At 43.6% G+C, this 15,593-nt stretch overlaps 1 protein-coding gene across 1 annotated transcript in view; it reads right to left on the reverse strand.

The window, feature by feature from the left end:
• Nucleotides 1-7,367: 7,367 nt before the first annotated feature.
• SDC2 (syndecan 2) overlaps nt 7,368-15,593 on the reverse strand; it is a 225,274-nt gene continuing 217,048 nt past the window's right edge. Inside the window, exon 5 of the mRNA XM_086966034.1 lies at nt 7,368-8,572. Within this exon, the coding sequence (XP_086822160.1) occupies nt 8,409-8,572 (164 nt within the window). The 3' untranslated portion in view covers nt 7,368-8,408. The remainder of the gene's footprint in view (nt 8,573-15,593) is intronic.

Genomic DNA, 15,593 nt, shown 5'->3' on the forward strand with positions numbered 1-15,593 from the left:
TTACTTCCTGTAGTGTTGACATTTTAAAATGCTGCATGTGAATGAATTTGTTTATAATCTGAGGTCTAAGATAACTCTTAGCGTGAGATCTTGCTTTGGTACCAAGAAGTAAGGTGAATAGTTTTCTTTGTAGTGTTCCCTCCTTAGTACCGTCTCTATTGCTCGTTTTTATAGGAGTTCCCTTATTATCTGTCTTACTTGTAAGAGGTATGTTCCTTGGAACCTCTTCTTTTTTGGTGGGTTTGTTTGTTGGCTCTATACAACAGCCGTGGTGTACCACATTTAAAATCCAACTGTCTGTGGTGATGTCTTCCAATTGAAGTAGGTGGTGCGCTATTCTGCCTCCCACTGGTGTTGTTTGGGGGTCCTTTGTTGTGGGAAAGTCACTTGGAGCTTGTTCCTCCCCCTCTCAAGGGTTGTCACCTGGTTCTTCCTCTGCCCGACATGGCTGCGTTGGTTGCTGTGCCAGGCTTGGTATCCGGACTGCTGGTTAGATTGCTGTCCGCCGCCCTGTTTGCTGTTGTTGACCTTTTGAGAAGTCTCCCCTCCCTGTGGGTCTTCGGAGGGAGGAGCGGAAGAACATGGAGGAGGCATTACTCCTCTCTAGATTTGACCTCCCATCCTACGACGACCTCAAGGCAATTGCCTTAAGTATTAAATCTGGTTCACCTAGTGACCCCACGACTCTGAAAGTTCTGAGGGAGAGCATGGACACCTAAGTACCATATATTGGCCATCTCCTTAAACTCTCCTTTGAAGCGGGGGTGGTCCCTAAAAGGTGGAAGGAAGCAGTGGTGATCCCAATTACGAAGAAGCCAGGGGTGAGCATGAGCCAGTTGGAGAACTACCGCCCAGTCACTCTTGCCTTACTTTGCTAAAATAGCGGAAAAAGTGGTCAACTCTCAACTGACAGCTCACCTTGAACAGCACAACCTACTGCATCCTACACAATTGGGATTCTGGGCCTCCTTCTCCACGGAGTTAGCACTGCTCCTGTCAAGTGAAACTGTTCGCAGACACGTGGATGAACGTCAGACTGTTGGACCTCAGCGCCGCCTTCGACAATGTCGTCCACCCAATGCTTGCTTCAGCGTCTTAGGGAAAGCGGGCTACATGGTTTATCCTTGGACTGGATGGATTCCTTTTTAAAGGAGCGAAGCTTCCAGGTGTCTCAACAACCTTATTACTCGAAAAGTATGGCGATGAGGTCCCTCCAGGGTCTATACTGAGCCCAACTCTATTCAACCTACATATGGCCCGTTGGCAGATATAGTTGATAAATATGGCATCAGTATTGTGTCATATGCGGATGACACACAATCGGGGTTTCACTGTCTCAATCTGAGGAAGAGGCGGCCACCAGTTTTGCCACGTTTTTCAGGAACTTGCAACCTGGATGTCTAACCACTGCCTAAAGTTAAATGGTAGCAAGACGGAGGTTTTAATTGTGGGGAGGACTCCCTCGTTAGGTTCATTGTGGTGGCCTCAAACACTGGGCACAATCCCCCATCCCAGAAACCAGGTGAAGAACATGGGGATGTGGTTGGACTCCAGCTTTCCTTCGATAGCCAAACAAGAATTGTGGCGGGGAAATGCTTTGGACTGATGAGGGCTTCGGAGGATTCTGGATGTGCTTCCAGTAGAAGCCAGGAAAACCCTAATACATGCACTAGTAACTTCCCGCCTGGATTACGGGAATGCCCTATATTTAGGAGCGAGTGGCAAGAGTGTGCAGACACTGCAATGCATACAGAATGTGACAGCACGCCTTGTGCTGATGGTACCAAGGAGAGCGTCTTCTAGAAAGCACTACCCTGCACTGGCTCCCGGTGAAGGAGAGGATAATCTTTAAAGCCTTATCAGTATCTTGCAGGGTAAAGGACCTAGCTACCTACATAGAGTACTGCTCCCTTATCTCCAACTCGGGCCCTGCGGTCCTCGGAGCTGGACTGATTAAGATGCAAATTATTAAAACAGCAAGAATGGGTGGCCGGTCTTATCGCCATCTGGCAGCTAAACATTGGAATGCCCTCCCTCTCGATCTCCGAAGTGAATCAGTGGAGAGGATCTTTCGGAAAAAACTAAAGACCTGGCTTTTTCGAACATAAGGGGCTCCTGCTAACAAGACTCTGAGGGTACCACACAAGATGGGGTTAGGGGCCGCAGCTCGGGGACACACTAGATCAGTGTAACCAGGCGCTTTATACGCTCATTATTATTATTTTATTATTATTGTTATTATTAAAACCTCCTCTCTTGAGGTTGCCCCTCTGTTGTAGGGTTCCCATAGCCCTGGCCGTCTCATTGTCCTCATTATTTGTTGAAGGGATTCATCAACCTCACTTCCAAACAGGGGGTCTCCTGTGAAGGGTTTGTTAATTATTTACGTTTAGACCCCTTGGTTGAAGCCTGATTTTCTGAGCCAGGCGTGCCTCCTTAACCTCTTGGCTGCTAATGACAAGGGTAACTCGTCATGGACTTTCCATTGATTTCAATGGAAATTATATGATAATCAGAATATTTGCCTTAGCAGTAAAGGGGTTAACGTTAAGCCTGTGCACATTTGTCTGCTGGCTGTGTCTCAGATTGATTTCCACGAAGGTGTTTGTGTTTGCTATGTTTTTTCCCTCCTGTATGATTGATTTTGCCCTCTTTTTATCCTCTTTAGGGAGTTGGTTCATCAGTTCTTGGATGTCATCCAATTGTTGGTGGCTATACTTGTTCAGGAGGGCACTGGAGTTTGGAATAGGCCATTGCGTTGCGCTTACTTCTCCATCTTTCTCCTCACCATGTCCACTTTACTCCTTCTTGCCTTGGTGACAATGATGGAGTCTGGCACTGTTTCCCTGAATGTATTTAGGGTCCTTTGTGGAAGACCTATATTTTTCCTCCACTCTTGGGGTTACCCCCTTTGTTGAGACAGGTTACTTGAAAGCCTCCTTGCCCTGATCCAGGATGCTTGGCAGCATTGGGAGGTATTGTGTCCCCATGGCGGATGGTGTCAAAGTCTCTAGGAGGAAGCAGGAGTCTCCTTGTTCCTCCTCTAAGGGAACCTGGAAGGTATCAGCTGCTCTCTTGATGAAGCAGTTGTACAAGTTTATGTTGTCTGGTGGCGAAGCCTTCGAGGGATAGCTACAGACCATTTCTGGGCTGTGTTGAGGTCCTTGAAAGGCTACGGGGCTCTCTCCTATTCTGGAGCGTCGAGCTCCTCTTAGACATCCTCTTTGCGAGGTTCAAGGGTTACCGGAGCTTCGAGGATATCTTCCTCCTCTTTTGCGTTTTTGGCTGCAGCGGGTTCAACCAGAATTCATTCAGTGACCCATTGAACTCCTTTTTTTCGTTGACGGAGTGCCGCCATTTTGGCTTCCAGGCATCTCTTTTTCACCACCTCGAGGGCCCTTTTGGTGTCTTGAGGCTGGGGAGATTCCCTTCTTGGGTCTGGTGGATTCTGCCTCCGAAGGTGTGGTCTTTTCCTTAGCGGCCTCTTGTTCGGCACCTGCCTTTGTCAATTTCCATTATCTTCCCTTGTCTGTATCCCTGGGGTGGGATCTGTGAGTTTCTTTTGATCACTGTTGACCTTCGGTCGTCGTTTTCTTTGACGCATGGGTTGCCCTTTGCACCTTCTTTTCGGGGCCCTTGGCTTCTGACGGGTGAGGGTTTCTTACTTCGTCCACCTTTTTTTTGTATCTTTTGTCGCCTTCTTCGCGGTACGGCTCTTCTCGTTGTCCCCTTTGAAAATCTCGATGTTTGACCCCCTGTGTGTCCTTGTGTGGCCCAGGCCACACAAGGACCTTAGTGGCCTCATCCTGACCTTTGGTTTGCAAAATTACCGTTTGGTCGAGAGCACAATCAAAAGAACTATCAGATACAGGATGAATGTGAGAAACAAGTTGGATGAAATGGAGTGCGCTTGCCACATCACATAAAGCTAATGTGATGGCTGACACCGATTGAGAGTATGGAGGTAGAGCAGCAAAGACAAAGTATTTGTGAGACAGATGGTGGCAGATAGTTTGTGTGTACTGATGAACGGGTTGTTTGTGATTTCATAGCAAAACAATTTTATGTAATACCACTACTGAGAAACCATTTCATCTAAACTGTTTAATGGAATTTTCAGAATGTATGGCATTTACCTTTTCGTAGAAACCAATTCATAGAAAGTTTTTTGGTCAAAATTGGTTTTTGAATGATTAATATTTAATGCTAATGCAATGTTTGCGGGTCTTACTTTCACAAACAATTTTATAGGAGGTTTTTATTACAGTGTTTCACGTTAGGGGAACATTAATTCATATTTATATCATTTACATTATCAGACAATTACTATAGATGCTTTTAATTCTCTGATCCATCACCACGCATAAACACCATCCATTGCTGACCCCTGACAACACCTAACCACCATCAATCACTGCCCCCTTATATCCCTCACCACACCTAAACCACACTCATCCCTAAAGCCTAAAAGCCCTTTCTACTTCAAAAATACACCATCCCTAAACCATAAAATCACTCACTACCTCTAACTCCACCAGTTCCGGAATCCTAAAAACACCATTCTATGCCTAAACCCTACCCATCCCATACTCCTTAAAACACTTCAGCAAACCCAAACTCCACCCATCCGAGCCCTAATAAAATCCTCACCACCCTTAAACACCAGCCATCCATGACCCATAAGAACTCATCACCCTAAACTACTCATCCCTGAACCCTAAAAACCCTTCCTACATCTAAACTTCACTCATCCCGGAATCCTTAAAACCCCTCACCATACTATACTTCACCTCTTCCTGAATCCTGCAAACTCTTCACCACCCCAGTCGCTACCCATAATTGAACCATAAAAACCCTCACCAGTCCAAACTCTGCCCATCTATGAACCCTAAAACCTCTTGACAAACTTACACTCCACCCAGCCCTGAATCCTAAAAACACATCACACACCTAAACGCCACTCATCCGTAAACCCTAAAAAACCCTCACCACCCCTGCACTCCACCCATCTCTGAACACTAAAAACCCCTTTTAATGGCCGAACACCAATTATTCCTGACCCCTAATACCCACTCATTAACCTAAGCATAACCCAACCCGGAACCCAAAAACCCCACAGTAGTCCTAGACTCCACCCAAGTTTAATGTAATGTTGGATTTCCTTAAAATTACCTTTCCTTTAAAATGTTTTTAATTTTTTTGTATTTCCATAAAATTGTCTCTCTTTAAAATTCGTTTTCCATGATTTGATTTTTCCTCCACTGGGGTTTCTCAGTTTTTGTTTTCCATTAATTCACATACATCAGAGTGAAAGTTGTTGGGTAGGAATGACGATGGAGCCAGCAAAGTTTCTGAACCACTTGACGAGAGTAATGTGCAACAACAGCACATGGTGAAAATGGGCAGAAGTGGAACAGAAGGAAAGTGGCTTGTATTGTAGGAAAGAGAAAAGAGATGACGGGGATAGTAGAATGGTTGGAAGGTGATGTAGAATATGGTGGTTTCATGAGGATGCCTACATTTTGGAGGGGGATTCAGAGTGAGAAGGAAAGAGCAAAGATTGGAGTAGAGAATTGGTGGTTGTTCTGTGGGCAAAACAAATCCCAGAAACAGCCTTTCAATTTTCAACTTGGATTGGAAAAGTTACCCAAAGAAGACTTGACTTTCTGAATAATGAAGTCCATCAAAATTTCTCTGACAGCTTTGTACAGGGGCTTCTTCACAGACTACATGCGGTAAAATCTGACCTATGATGGCCTCCAGAGGACAGGAATTCAGTGTATTCTTACCTCACAGTCTGATGTTTGTATCTCTTCAAGTAAGATGGTTGGACTACTAAAGAGGCACTGTAAAAAGTCTTTAGACAAGTAGAAGCTGTGTACTGATATTTTAAAGTTACTCTGGGACTCTCAGCTCGACAATGGGGAATAATTCAAGCATATGAATCTACAAAAAATCCAATGCTGGAGAATCTCAGTTCTTTTGTAAAAAAAAAAAAAGTAAAGAAGCTTACATTAGGCCTATTTATTGAATGTATATGTCCACATTGCCCATACTATGTGCAGTGATGTGAGCTGCAATTGCTTCTGGTAACTAAATACATGGTAAGTTTTTTTTATTTAAACCCTACTATGTCTACAGAACTGTGGTCAGGTGGGAGTATTCCAACTCATGATGCCATTATGTCACTGCCAAAACGAGGTGAGTAACCCTTGCATTGTTTACTTGTATTATTCACAATGTTAGCCAAGCTGAGGCACACTGCCAGTTCTAAATATCCAATAGTCAGTCTTAAAGTCTGCAACATCCCTGCACTAAAAAGGAAAACATAAAACTTTTGTTCTCTGGAAAATAGTGAATAAGTGGGAGGAAGCTAAACATGTGAAGAAGTCAGTACATTCAATGGAGCACAAAGCATGATTTGATAAATTGTCACTTTACACTGCATCTGTTGATCAACAACTGGTGCTGTGGAGATAATGCAGTGATTCATGTTGAGAAGCTATGTGCCTTTCACCATACACCTATCCTTAGACAGGAAGTGTTATTTCACTGTATTTCATGTATTAGGAAAGCAAGTTCTAATAGTACCTGGGCAATGCCAGAATTGTTGCAAAGCACCTATTGACTCACTATGGTAGCACAAAATAGCTTGGAATAGAAACAACACAGTAATTGTTGTATAAGTACAAGGGCCGAGCTGAGAGACTAAGGACAGTGTTGCAGCATTTGGGTCTTGGGAAGACTTCACACTCCTGGTTAGTCTCAATTTTCGTGAATATGTATTGAGTTTCGATTCAAATGAAGCAGTTCTGTTCTTCTTGAATTTCTGAACTCATCCAATAGTATTACCTGGATTGCCACACATTAAAGTAGTAGGGTTACTGAAACATCAAAAAAAGGTCGCCCACTGTGCAGAGTTGTTTCCAGCAAGGAAGGTGCAACGTTAGGACTGGGAAGTGGAAGCGAATGCATCCTCATTCTGACTTCCGCACAACCCATTTGTAAATCCTTAAGCAAACTTAGGAAACCGATAGGAGCTTCCAGAATTTCATGTGCTGCTAGCCAGCAATTTGTGCAATGGGCAGATCCTTTTCCACTGCCACTCAGACTCATTCCCTAGGCATGCACAGTTTACTGCACCGGCGAATACAGTGTGCCCAGCTTCTGCAGGGAAGCCATGCAACTGAGTCCCAAGTGGGATCATGAATTGGCCCCTAGTGCAATCCTTTGGACTCTAGTTTCGAGGATCAGATCCCAGCATTAATAAATGTATTCTGTGCGCGTTTGGGCGCGCAAGCACCTTGGAAGGTACAGCTGTCAATCAAACATAGATGGTTACATAAAAAAGGCATGCCAATACATCATTTAATATTAGGCCACTTGTTTTATTCAGTAGTGTTTATGTTCCCAAATTACAATTTAAGTCTATGGATGTAAGACTACAAAAGTTACCATTAGAATTGTCTGTGCTTATAAAATACCAACTTTTTTTTTTACTGTTATACACGTATTAATACAAGTCTGAAACAAGTTACATAGAATCATAGGCACTTAAAAGGCTTCAAAGGACTTTTACAACTTAAATTCATTTTTAAGAACAAAACGGGTTTTTAAAACCCCTACTCGTACCTTCAACCTGGAAAGAAATTAACTCGAAAAGTGGCCATAAAAATCCGCAGTAACTTCTCAGAATACTGTTAAGAGTCTTTGGGTTTGCTTCGGCTTGCCAGTAGCTTACATCAAATCTTTCTTAAATAAGATTCGCTTGGTAAGAACACGACTACGCAGTTTGTTCGGAACAATCATCCAGTTATACACATAGACCGGTTGCAGCAAATGTGCCTGATGCGACACAGAGAAACAAAGCAATGTGTAAAATGGACTGAAGGAAAGGAGGCAAAAGAATGAGAGAAAGAAGAGGCTAGAGTCCACACAGCTGAAAAGAAACACATTTACAATAAGATATTATTATCTGAATGAACCGAAGACAAATTGCAACATGACTACTACAGAAAAGGCATTCTATTTTTTGGAAAAAGATAAATTAATGAAATAAAATGAATTTAACATGCTGACACAATTAAACAACTTTCATAGAACTGCAAGATAAAAATTATTTCTATTGTAATTTTTATATTTATGCATGAAGTTTGTTTTCCAGTGAACCTCAATGGCCTTTTAACTTAATAGTTGCCACTGCTATTCACAGAACAATGCAGACGTTTAAAAGTGTGAATTTTACACCGTTTTCAAAAGAATACATGAAAAAGTTTTAAATACAATGGGATTTTATCATAAAGGGCCGTACTGGTCCCTTAATGAAAACATATCTTCAATATTGTATGCAAAAGCTTTATTTAAAAAAAGTTCAGTGATCTCATTAATAGAGACACTAGGTTGGCGCTCTATGCATAAAACTCTTTAGTTGGTGCCTTTTGGTAGGCTGCACTGGATGGTTTACGCTCCCCGAGGTCATAGCTGCCTTCATCCTTCTTCCTCATGCGATACACCAATAGCAAGATCAGGAAAATTGCAAACAAGAAGCCAATAACTCCACCAGCAATGACCGCTGTAAAACAAGATAAGATTTAATAAACTGTACAAATATGTTTTCATAATCATCACATTAGTCTATATCTTGTTATGTCATATGTTCCCTGAAAGACATTTGCAAATGAATATTTTTGACTAGGAAGAACAGTGGGAGAATCTTGGCGTCTCTTTATAGCTTTGTGCGACTCGTGCTAATGCTTTAAAAACATCACTCCTAAAGCCTACTTTTTCGTCTGGTTCTGCAAGAAAATATCATGAACATATCACACTTTGAGACATCATAATCAGGGTACTCAACATATAGAATTAAATGGATGGGTAACTATGTCAATCACTGAGTGTTATCATAAAGTCAATGAGAGCAAAGCTTGAGTTGTCTATAATGTCACTCAGGAACCATTAGTGAAACAAGCTTTTGCAATGCAAAAGGTCTCGCATTTACGCGCGTTTAATGTATTGGCATTGTAAATGACAATGCCTTTCCTTTATGTTTTACAAAACTAAAATAATAGGAATTGTTATTTACAATGCCACTAGATAAAACTTACGTAAAGGTGAGACCTATTGCAAGGCAAATGCTTGTTAACATATGCAATTTGTCTCTTATTGTGAAGCATTAAATCTATCGATCACTTTAAATTTGAGACAACACATTTTTGTGATGTACAATTAAAAAACTGAAAAAAAGAAGGTAAATATGGGGCTGGAAAATGGGAAATTATTACATCACTCACATATCACAGAGCATGCTAGCTCAAATAGACTTGCAAAACGGGGGCTGCTAGCTTTCACAGCATGATGGGCTGCCTTGACCGAAGCATATTCCCGAGCCCTATTTTAATGGTGGCCTATTGTAGTGTGGGCTCATTTTAACAGTATTGTTGATGCTGTTGATTTCGGTTTCTACTTCTGTTCGGCCTGCATGCGTATTCTGAATCGACCTTTGCACAGACACGCGGTTCAGGAAGAAGGCTCTCTGACTTTTGGCAGAAATGCAAGGGTTGGGTAGTTCTCCCTCTCTTGCTTGGGGTGACTATTCGGGTCACACCTCACAGACTGTCACAAACACCATTCCTGCTGGCTTCACCTCAGCGGGGCATACTCAGGCACTGGTGAACCAACTGCTAGCACCAGACTACTAGATGCACGCGGTTGGATCGCGCTGAACTAGAAGCGCACGAGCCAGCAGCAGCAACACCATGGCAATCAGGTCACAGCAGAGGATCATCATCCTGCCGCTCCTGCGGCCAAGGCTCGCGGCGTGCGTGCTGGACATCCAAGGGTGAGACATGGTTTATTTTAACATATGCTTTGAAAGTCGACCGCGGTTGTCTTCACTTTGGTTCTTGGGCACATGCCCTATTTACTGCATGGTTAAGAATACCCACCACAGAATATAGAAAAAGCAGTTTTTGATTTCAGCTATGACATTTGAAGGTGCTGATTTTGGAATGCTGCGTGCTGGGCGGCTAACCCTAAATCTGGTGGATGATCCAATATTTCAGCTGTGGTGAGATGGCCTGCAGGCTTGGGGCGAGGAGGTGGTCGTGAAAGATGGTGGCGGGGAAAGGAAGCCATAAACATGGAATGGTTGGGGGAGGGAAACGTTGTGAAAGTGGGAAATAAACAAGGAGGCACTGCAGCTGGTGCCTTGCGCACCGCTGCTCGCTCCCGCAGGAAAAATTCCGTGGGAGTGAACATTTTAAAAGAGGTAGGACATGCACCCACGTTTCATCCATTTGCGTGCTTTCATTGAAGAAAGACGCACGCAAAAGTCAATCAAATGTGTGGGAGGAGTCACACCCACACAGAGCAGTTACAAGAAGCTTGGCAGAGCAGAGCATGCACCTTAAAATCACGTCTCGTTCACTGCTTAGCTTTCTTGTTCACTGTTTATCCTTCTATAATTTTATGTTATATATGGCCCCCCAAAACATCTGCCTCTGCTTACAACATACAGTCAGCGGCAGAGAAGGAATGGGGGAGCTACACATAACATGACCAACTCTTCAAATGATAAACAAAAACTGTTCTCCTGCTTACCACACCCATCACCGTCTCCAAATAACCCTTCCCCACCAAATCAAATTGTCAATAGAAATACCTCACCTCCTTCCATCTATGACTTCCCAGAGGAGTGGGCTCCATGCAGACAGTGATTCTGTTTTCTACTCTTAGCACCGGTCCACAGAAAAAGCTGCACAACAGTGGACAGCGCTGCCCGTCTCTTCATGCCTCCCTCAGGTCTGTGGAAGCTCGGGACAGGTGAAAAGGGGTGCTTGAGACCGTTCTCCCGACACCAATCTCTGGTCTCCTAAGACCCGGGAAAGACGTGGGAAGAAAGGGGAAGCGAGGCACTTCCCCAGGTGACTAATTTTGTTACCCAATGTTACATATTATAATATTATCACAGCAGTGCCCAACCGGATTTCAATCTGGTTGTTCATGAAAGAGTCTTCCAATGGAAGCTGTCTATAATAATCATTCTAAATGAGGATCATTCTCTGAAGCGTTTCTCTTCCCAAACTAGACAGACTTTGAAACTAGCCTACTCTGGAGGTTTTATTTTAAAGAATGCTGTGTGTCCAGCACAGAATAGTAGAGATGGTCCATGGCCCCTAATTCTGGAAGCCCAAATGTAATTTATGTTATAATCTATGCTACAAATTACAAAATGAGGAGGGCCTATTTACACATCTGCAGAAGAAACGTTGATTGGGTGAAAACAAGCTCTACGAGTCTAGTAAATACACCAGAGGCAGAGCGGAGATAATGACGTCTTGTTTTATGTTTTTTATTTTTTATCCAGAGCATTCCCAACCTAGGGGTCCATTAAGATGGTGGACTGATTTTGTCCGTCCGCCATCCCAGTGGAAACGGGACCGTCCGCCACGTGTGCGGCGGTCCCGCCATAGCAATAATGATCCAGCATTTTTAACATTGTGGCGGGCGGTGCTCTCAGCACCACCCGTCGCAATGCTAAAAATGCCCGTTGTACATTTCAATGCACAACATGAGGCACCGCGCGGTGCCTGTCATGTTGTACATTGGTATGCTGGGGGGTACCATAGGTACACCCCATGTGCACCCCCGACCCCCTCTCCACCCTGGGGGCCCGCAACGGCATTGCTGCCACAGAAAAGCATATCCTGAAGCCCATCCTAATATGGCTGGCGGTGTCTGATAGACACCGCCACCATATTACACCTTTTCCGCTGCGGTCGCAAGGCGACCACGGCGGAAAAGCGGCGGACGGTCTTTCCGTTCGCCGCTGTCCCCCCGCCATTGTAATATGGCGGGGGCAAATTGCTGGCGGACGTAGACGGATCGCCACTGCCTGCATGGCGGTGGCGATTCGTCCGCCATCCTAATCGGCCCCTTAATGTGGGCGAGTACGGAGATGTAAAGAAGACCCAATGGCCGAGAACAATGCATTCTGTGCAACTCTGTGGGGGTGCTAAACTCTTTTTTCTTTTCCTCTATTTCAGAAAAATGATTATTGTTACTTTTCCCGCGTTTCAGATTTTTTTGCTGTTTTTAAAAGCACAAGCCTGGCTTAAAGGGCAGTAGAGCTCTTCAAAACAGAACCAGAAATAAATATAAAATCTATTTTCATGGAAACACAGTATTCAGCGGATCGCAAATCGAGTATTGTGGCTCATTCTCCTAGTGATACCGGACCAGAAATTAATGTACTAAATACGGAGATGTAGACGGATTTGACAGAATGCTGGGCTGAATTGAAGGCATTTGTACTTCTAAGTCTCAGTGAGAGAGCCAGGTAACGCGCACTGCTGTATTCAATACACAGAATCTCTATGACAGCAAATATACCCTTAGGAATAAAAGGAAGATTGTTTTCTAAGTGCAGAGACACGATTCTAAAAATACTAACCCATTGTGTTGATCTCTGGTAGAAAGGACAAGTCAGAATTCAATAGAAATGCAAGCACTCGCAGTAAGAATAATAGTGCGGACTAGCGAATGGAAAACAAAGGCAGTCCGGCTCTGGGCACACCCCTAGGGATTCAGGTTAATCTGATTACAGGTTCGGTTGTCAGGCTTGGACGCTATGGCCACACAGTCTACGATTTACATTATGAGGAGATTTAATATCCAAATAAAAATCAGGTGGAAAAAGGTCTGAGGCTAAGGACACTCAATGTAAACCAATCCGACGGATACCAAAAAGAAAAAACACTAAAAGAAATATTGGAGAGTGCAAAAATTCTATTAGACATTTTCCAGGCACTGCAAAGCATGCTCTGCCACAACCACACACACACAGCAGGGCTACTGTGGAAAGCAGAAGAAAGAAAAACAAAAGGAATGGAGCCCAGCCCTGCTCTTTCCGAGCAGGGTTGGAATGCTTTGTCCAGAGTGGCATACTGTAAAAGGAGCTGTAGAACTCTGGGAGGGGCCCTGTCACTCTATGCCTCAGAATATCCTAGGCCTTGGGCTGGGTGGGTGGCTCCCTGAGGGTGGGGCCCGACTGAGTCGCAGGGCCACTGAGGCATGTAAAGCTTTCTTTGCATTGGTCTGCATTCTCATCACTAACACCTTTCCAAAGTCGTTTAACCCCTTCAACAGTATCTTCTATCAGTTACATAACTTGCAAGCAACTCAGTATATAGTCACAAGCAGTGTTTAATATGGTTAGAGAAATACACATAAGTGAATGGACCCCAAGTTCTCATATGAGCCTGCTGTTGGTGCTGCTACATGACAAAATAACACAATAGCAAGACTGCCTAATCTTTAATCCACCACGTCTCTTTTTGGAGTACATATTCCTGCCTCTATTTTTTGTAGATTCTTTTTGATCTCAGTTTTCTATCTTTGGCACGGTTTCCCTATCCTTCTCTTCTGTCGTCTCCCTTTTTTACCTTTCTCTTTTTCTGGGTCAAAGTCTGGTGATGAAATCTAAGCCCAAGGCCCTGAGCACCTATGCCCGCCAAGTCAGATCACAGGCTCAAATTCTTCACTGTTCACAACGTGCTATCCTTATTTTCAAGCAACAGCTGGCAGATAGAAAACAAATATAAAATAGTCTAGGATTTTCCACACCAGGTTTCCTGTTTTCTCAATCGCATTTTGTCTTTACCAGTCATGGGAGGCTATATTATTTACATAACTGGAAAATGTATTTATAAAGTTTTATATAGCACTAACATGACCCAAGTGGGTATCAGAGCGCTTTACATATAGTCAGGGAAAAGAAACAGATAAATAAATAAACAACAAATTCAAGAACGAAACTGGATGTCCCACAGTCAAGGAGAGGGGGGAGAACCCCCCCCCCCCAACACCAATCCCCCCCAATGGACCAGGCAGATATATAAACAAGCAGGAGCATAGATAGGAAGTAGTAAGCATGGGTGAGGAGAAAGCTCCATAGAGTGGTCCGGAGGGTACAGTTATGGGAATTTTAGTTCAGAAAAGTATTTATCAGTAAGCTTTAACTTCTTTTTTTTAAGCCACAGTTGAGGAATTCAGTCTGGTTTCAGGGGGCAAGGAGTTCCAAATTTTCAGGGCAATGCCTCAGAAAGCACAATTGTAGGTTTCCTTTTTATGAACTTTCTGCGGCTTCAGCAATAGAGTGTTGGTGCTTCTAGGGGACCTGCAGTCGCCAGATAACTCCAATTTTTGTGCAAGGTACAGTCGGGTGTTGATGTGTAGGGCTTTGTGGGTTATGCAGGCAATTTTTGGCTGAATCCTAGTCTTATATGGGACCCAGTTTATAGACTTCAAATCCAGTGAGATGTAGTTGTTTCTTTTGGATCCTGTGATGGGCCTTGCCGCAGAGTTAAGAGACACCCTTATTGGAGCCAGCTTGTATCTCAGTAAACCACAGAGGGTTGCACTTCCATAATCCAACCTGGAGATTACTAGGGCTTCAACAGCAGACTTGAAGTCATCAGGGAGGAGAGAGGGTTTAATTTTTCTCAAGATGCTCATTTGGAAGTTCGCTCCTCTGGTGGCAGTGCGGATGTGATCCTGCATGTTCACCCTCCTATCTAGTGTTATTTCCAGTGATCTTGTGGAAGCTATGATTTGTGGTACGCAATTAAAAGCAGTTTTTGTTTCAAATATTCTTCAATAACGGGAGACAGCTTGGGTGGGGCGATCAGGAGGAATTGTGTTTTGAGAGTGTTTAGTTTGAGGAGGTTGGAGGTCAGTCAGTTTTGGGTTTGAAAAGAGTTGTGTTGGGGGACGTGATATCCTCAGGGGGAAGAGATTTTCAGGTACAGTTGGGTGTTATCAGCATATATATGATAGTGGATGCTAGATGATTTCAAAATTTCAGTTAAAGGCTACATGAACAGGTTGGAGCAAGTGCGTGGACCTCCTGTGGTACCCCTTAGTGTGACTGGTGTAGAATTGGACCGGGACTGATTGACCTTGATTCTATGCATTCTACTGCACAGAAATGATGCAACCCAGTTTAAAACAGACCCAGATAGATCCAGCCTCTATTCTAGAAGGTCTAGGCTGTCATGTTGGACAGAATCAAGAAGGCAAGATTCATCCTAACCCGGCATTTTTAATGTGTCATCAACTATGTGTATAAGGGCCGCTTCATTATTGAGACCCTGACTGAAGCCAGATTGGAACTGGTCAAGGAGATGGAATTTATCTATGTGGTTACAAAGTTGGATATGAACACATTTCACGAGGAGCTTCGCCAGAATTGGAATTTGGCGATTGGGAAGAAGTTGGTGGGGTCCTTGTGGTCCGCTGTGGTTTTTTTTTCAAAATAGGAGTTAGCTGCCCTGACTTTAGGCAACCTGGGATCATGCTTGGAAATAAGGAGGCATTGACTATCTTTGCTCAAATTGGAAGTATAGAATTCTTCATCTTACTGAAGAAATTCGCAGGTAGTGGATCCCTGAAGTGGTTTGAGGGTTTAAGTACTGTAAGAATATTGTGGATGGAAACTTTGTCAAAAGTTTTGAACTTGTTCCAAGAACCGTTTCTATTTGGGGAGTGGTCGAGGGGTTTGGAGTGGGTCAGGGGTGGGTATCTGATATAAGGAA

This window comes from Lissotriton vulgaris, chromosome 4_1 (assembly GCF_964263255.1).
Source record: "Lissotriton vulgaris chromosome 4_1, aLisVul1.2, whole genome shotgun sequence".
NCBI classification, from domain to species: Eukaryota; Metazoa; Chordata; class Amphibia; order Caudata; family Salamandridae; genus Lissotriton; species Lissotriton vulgaris.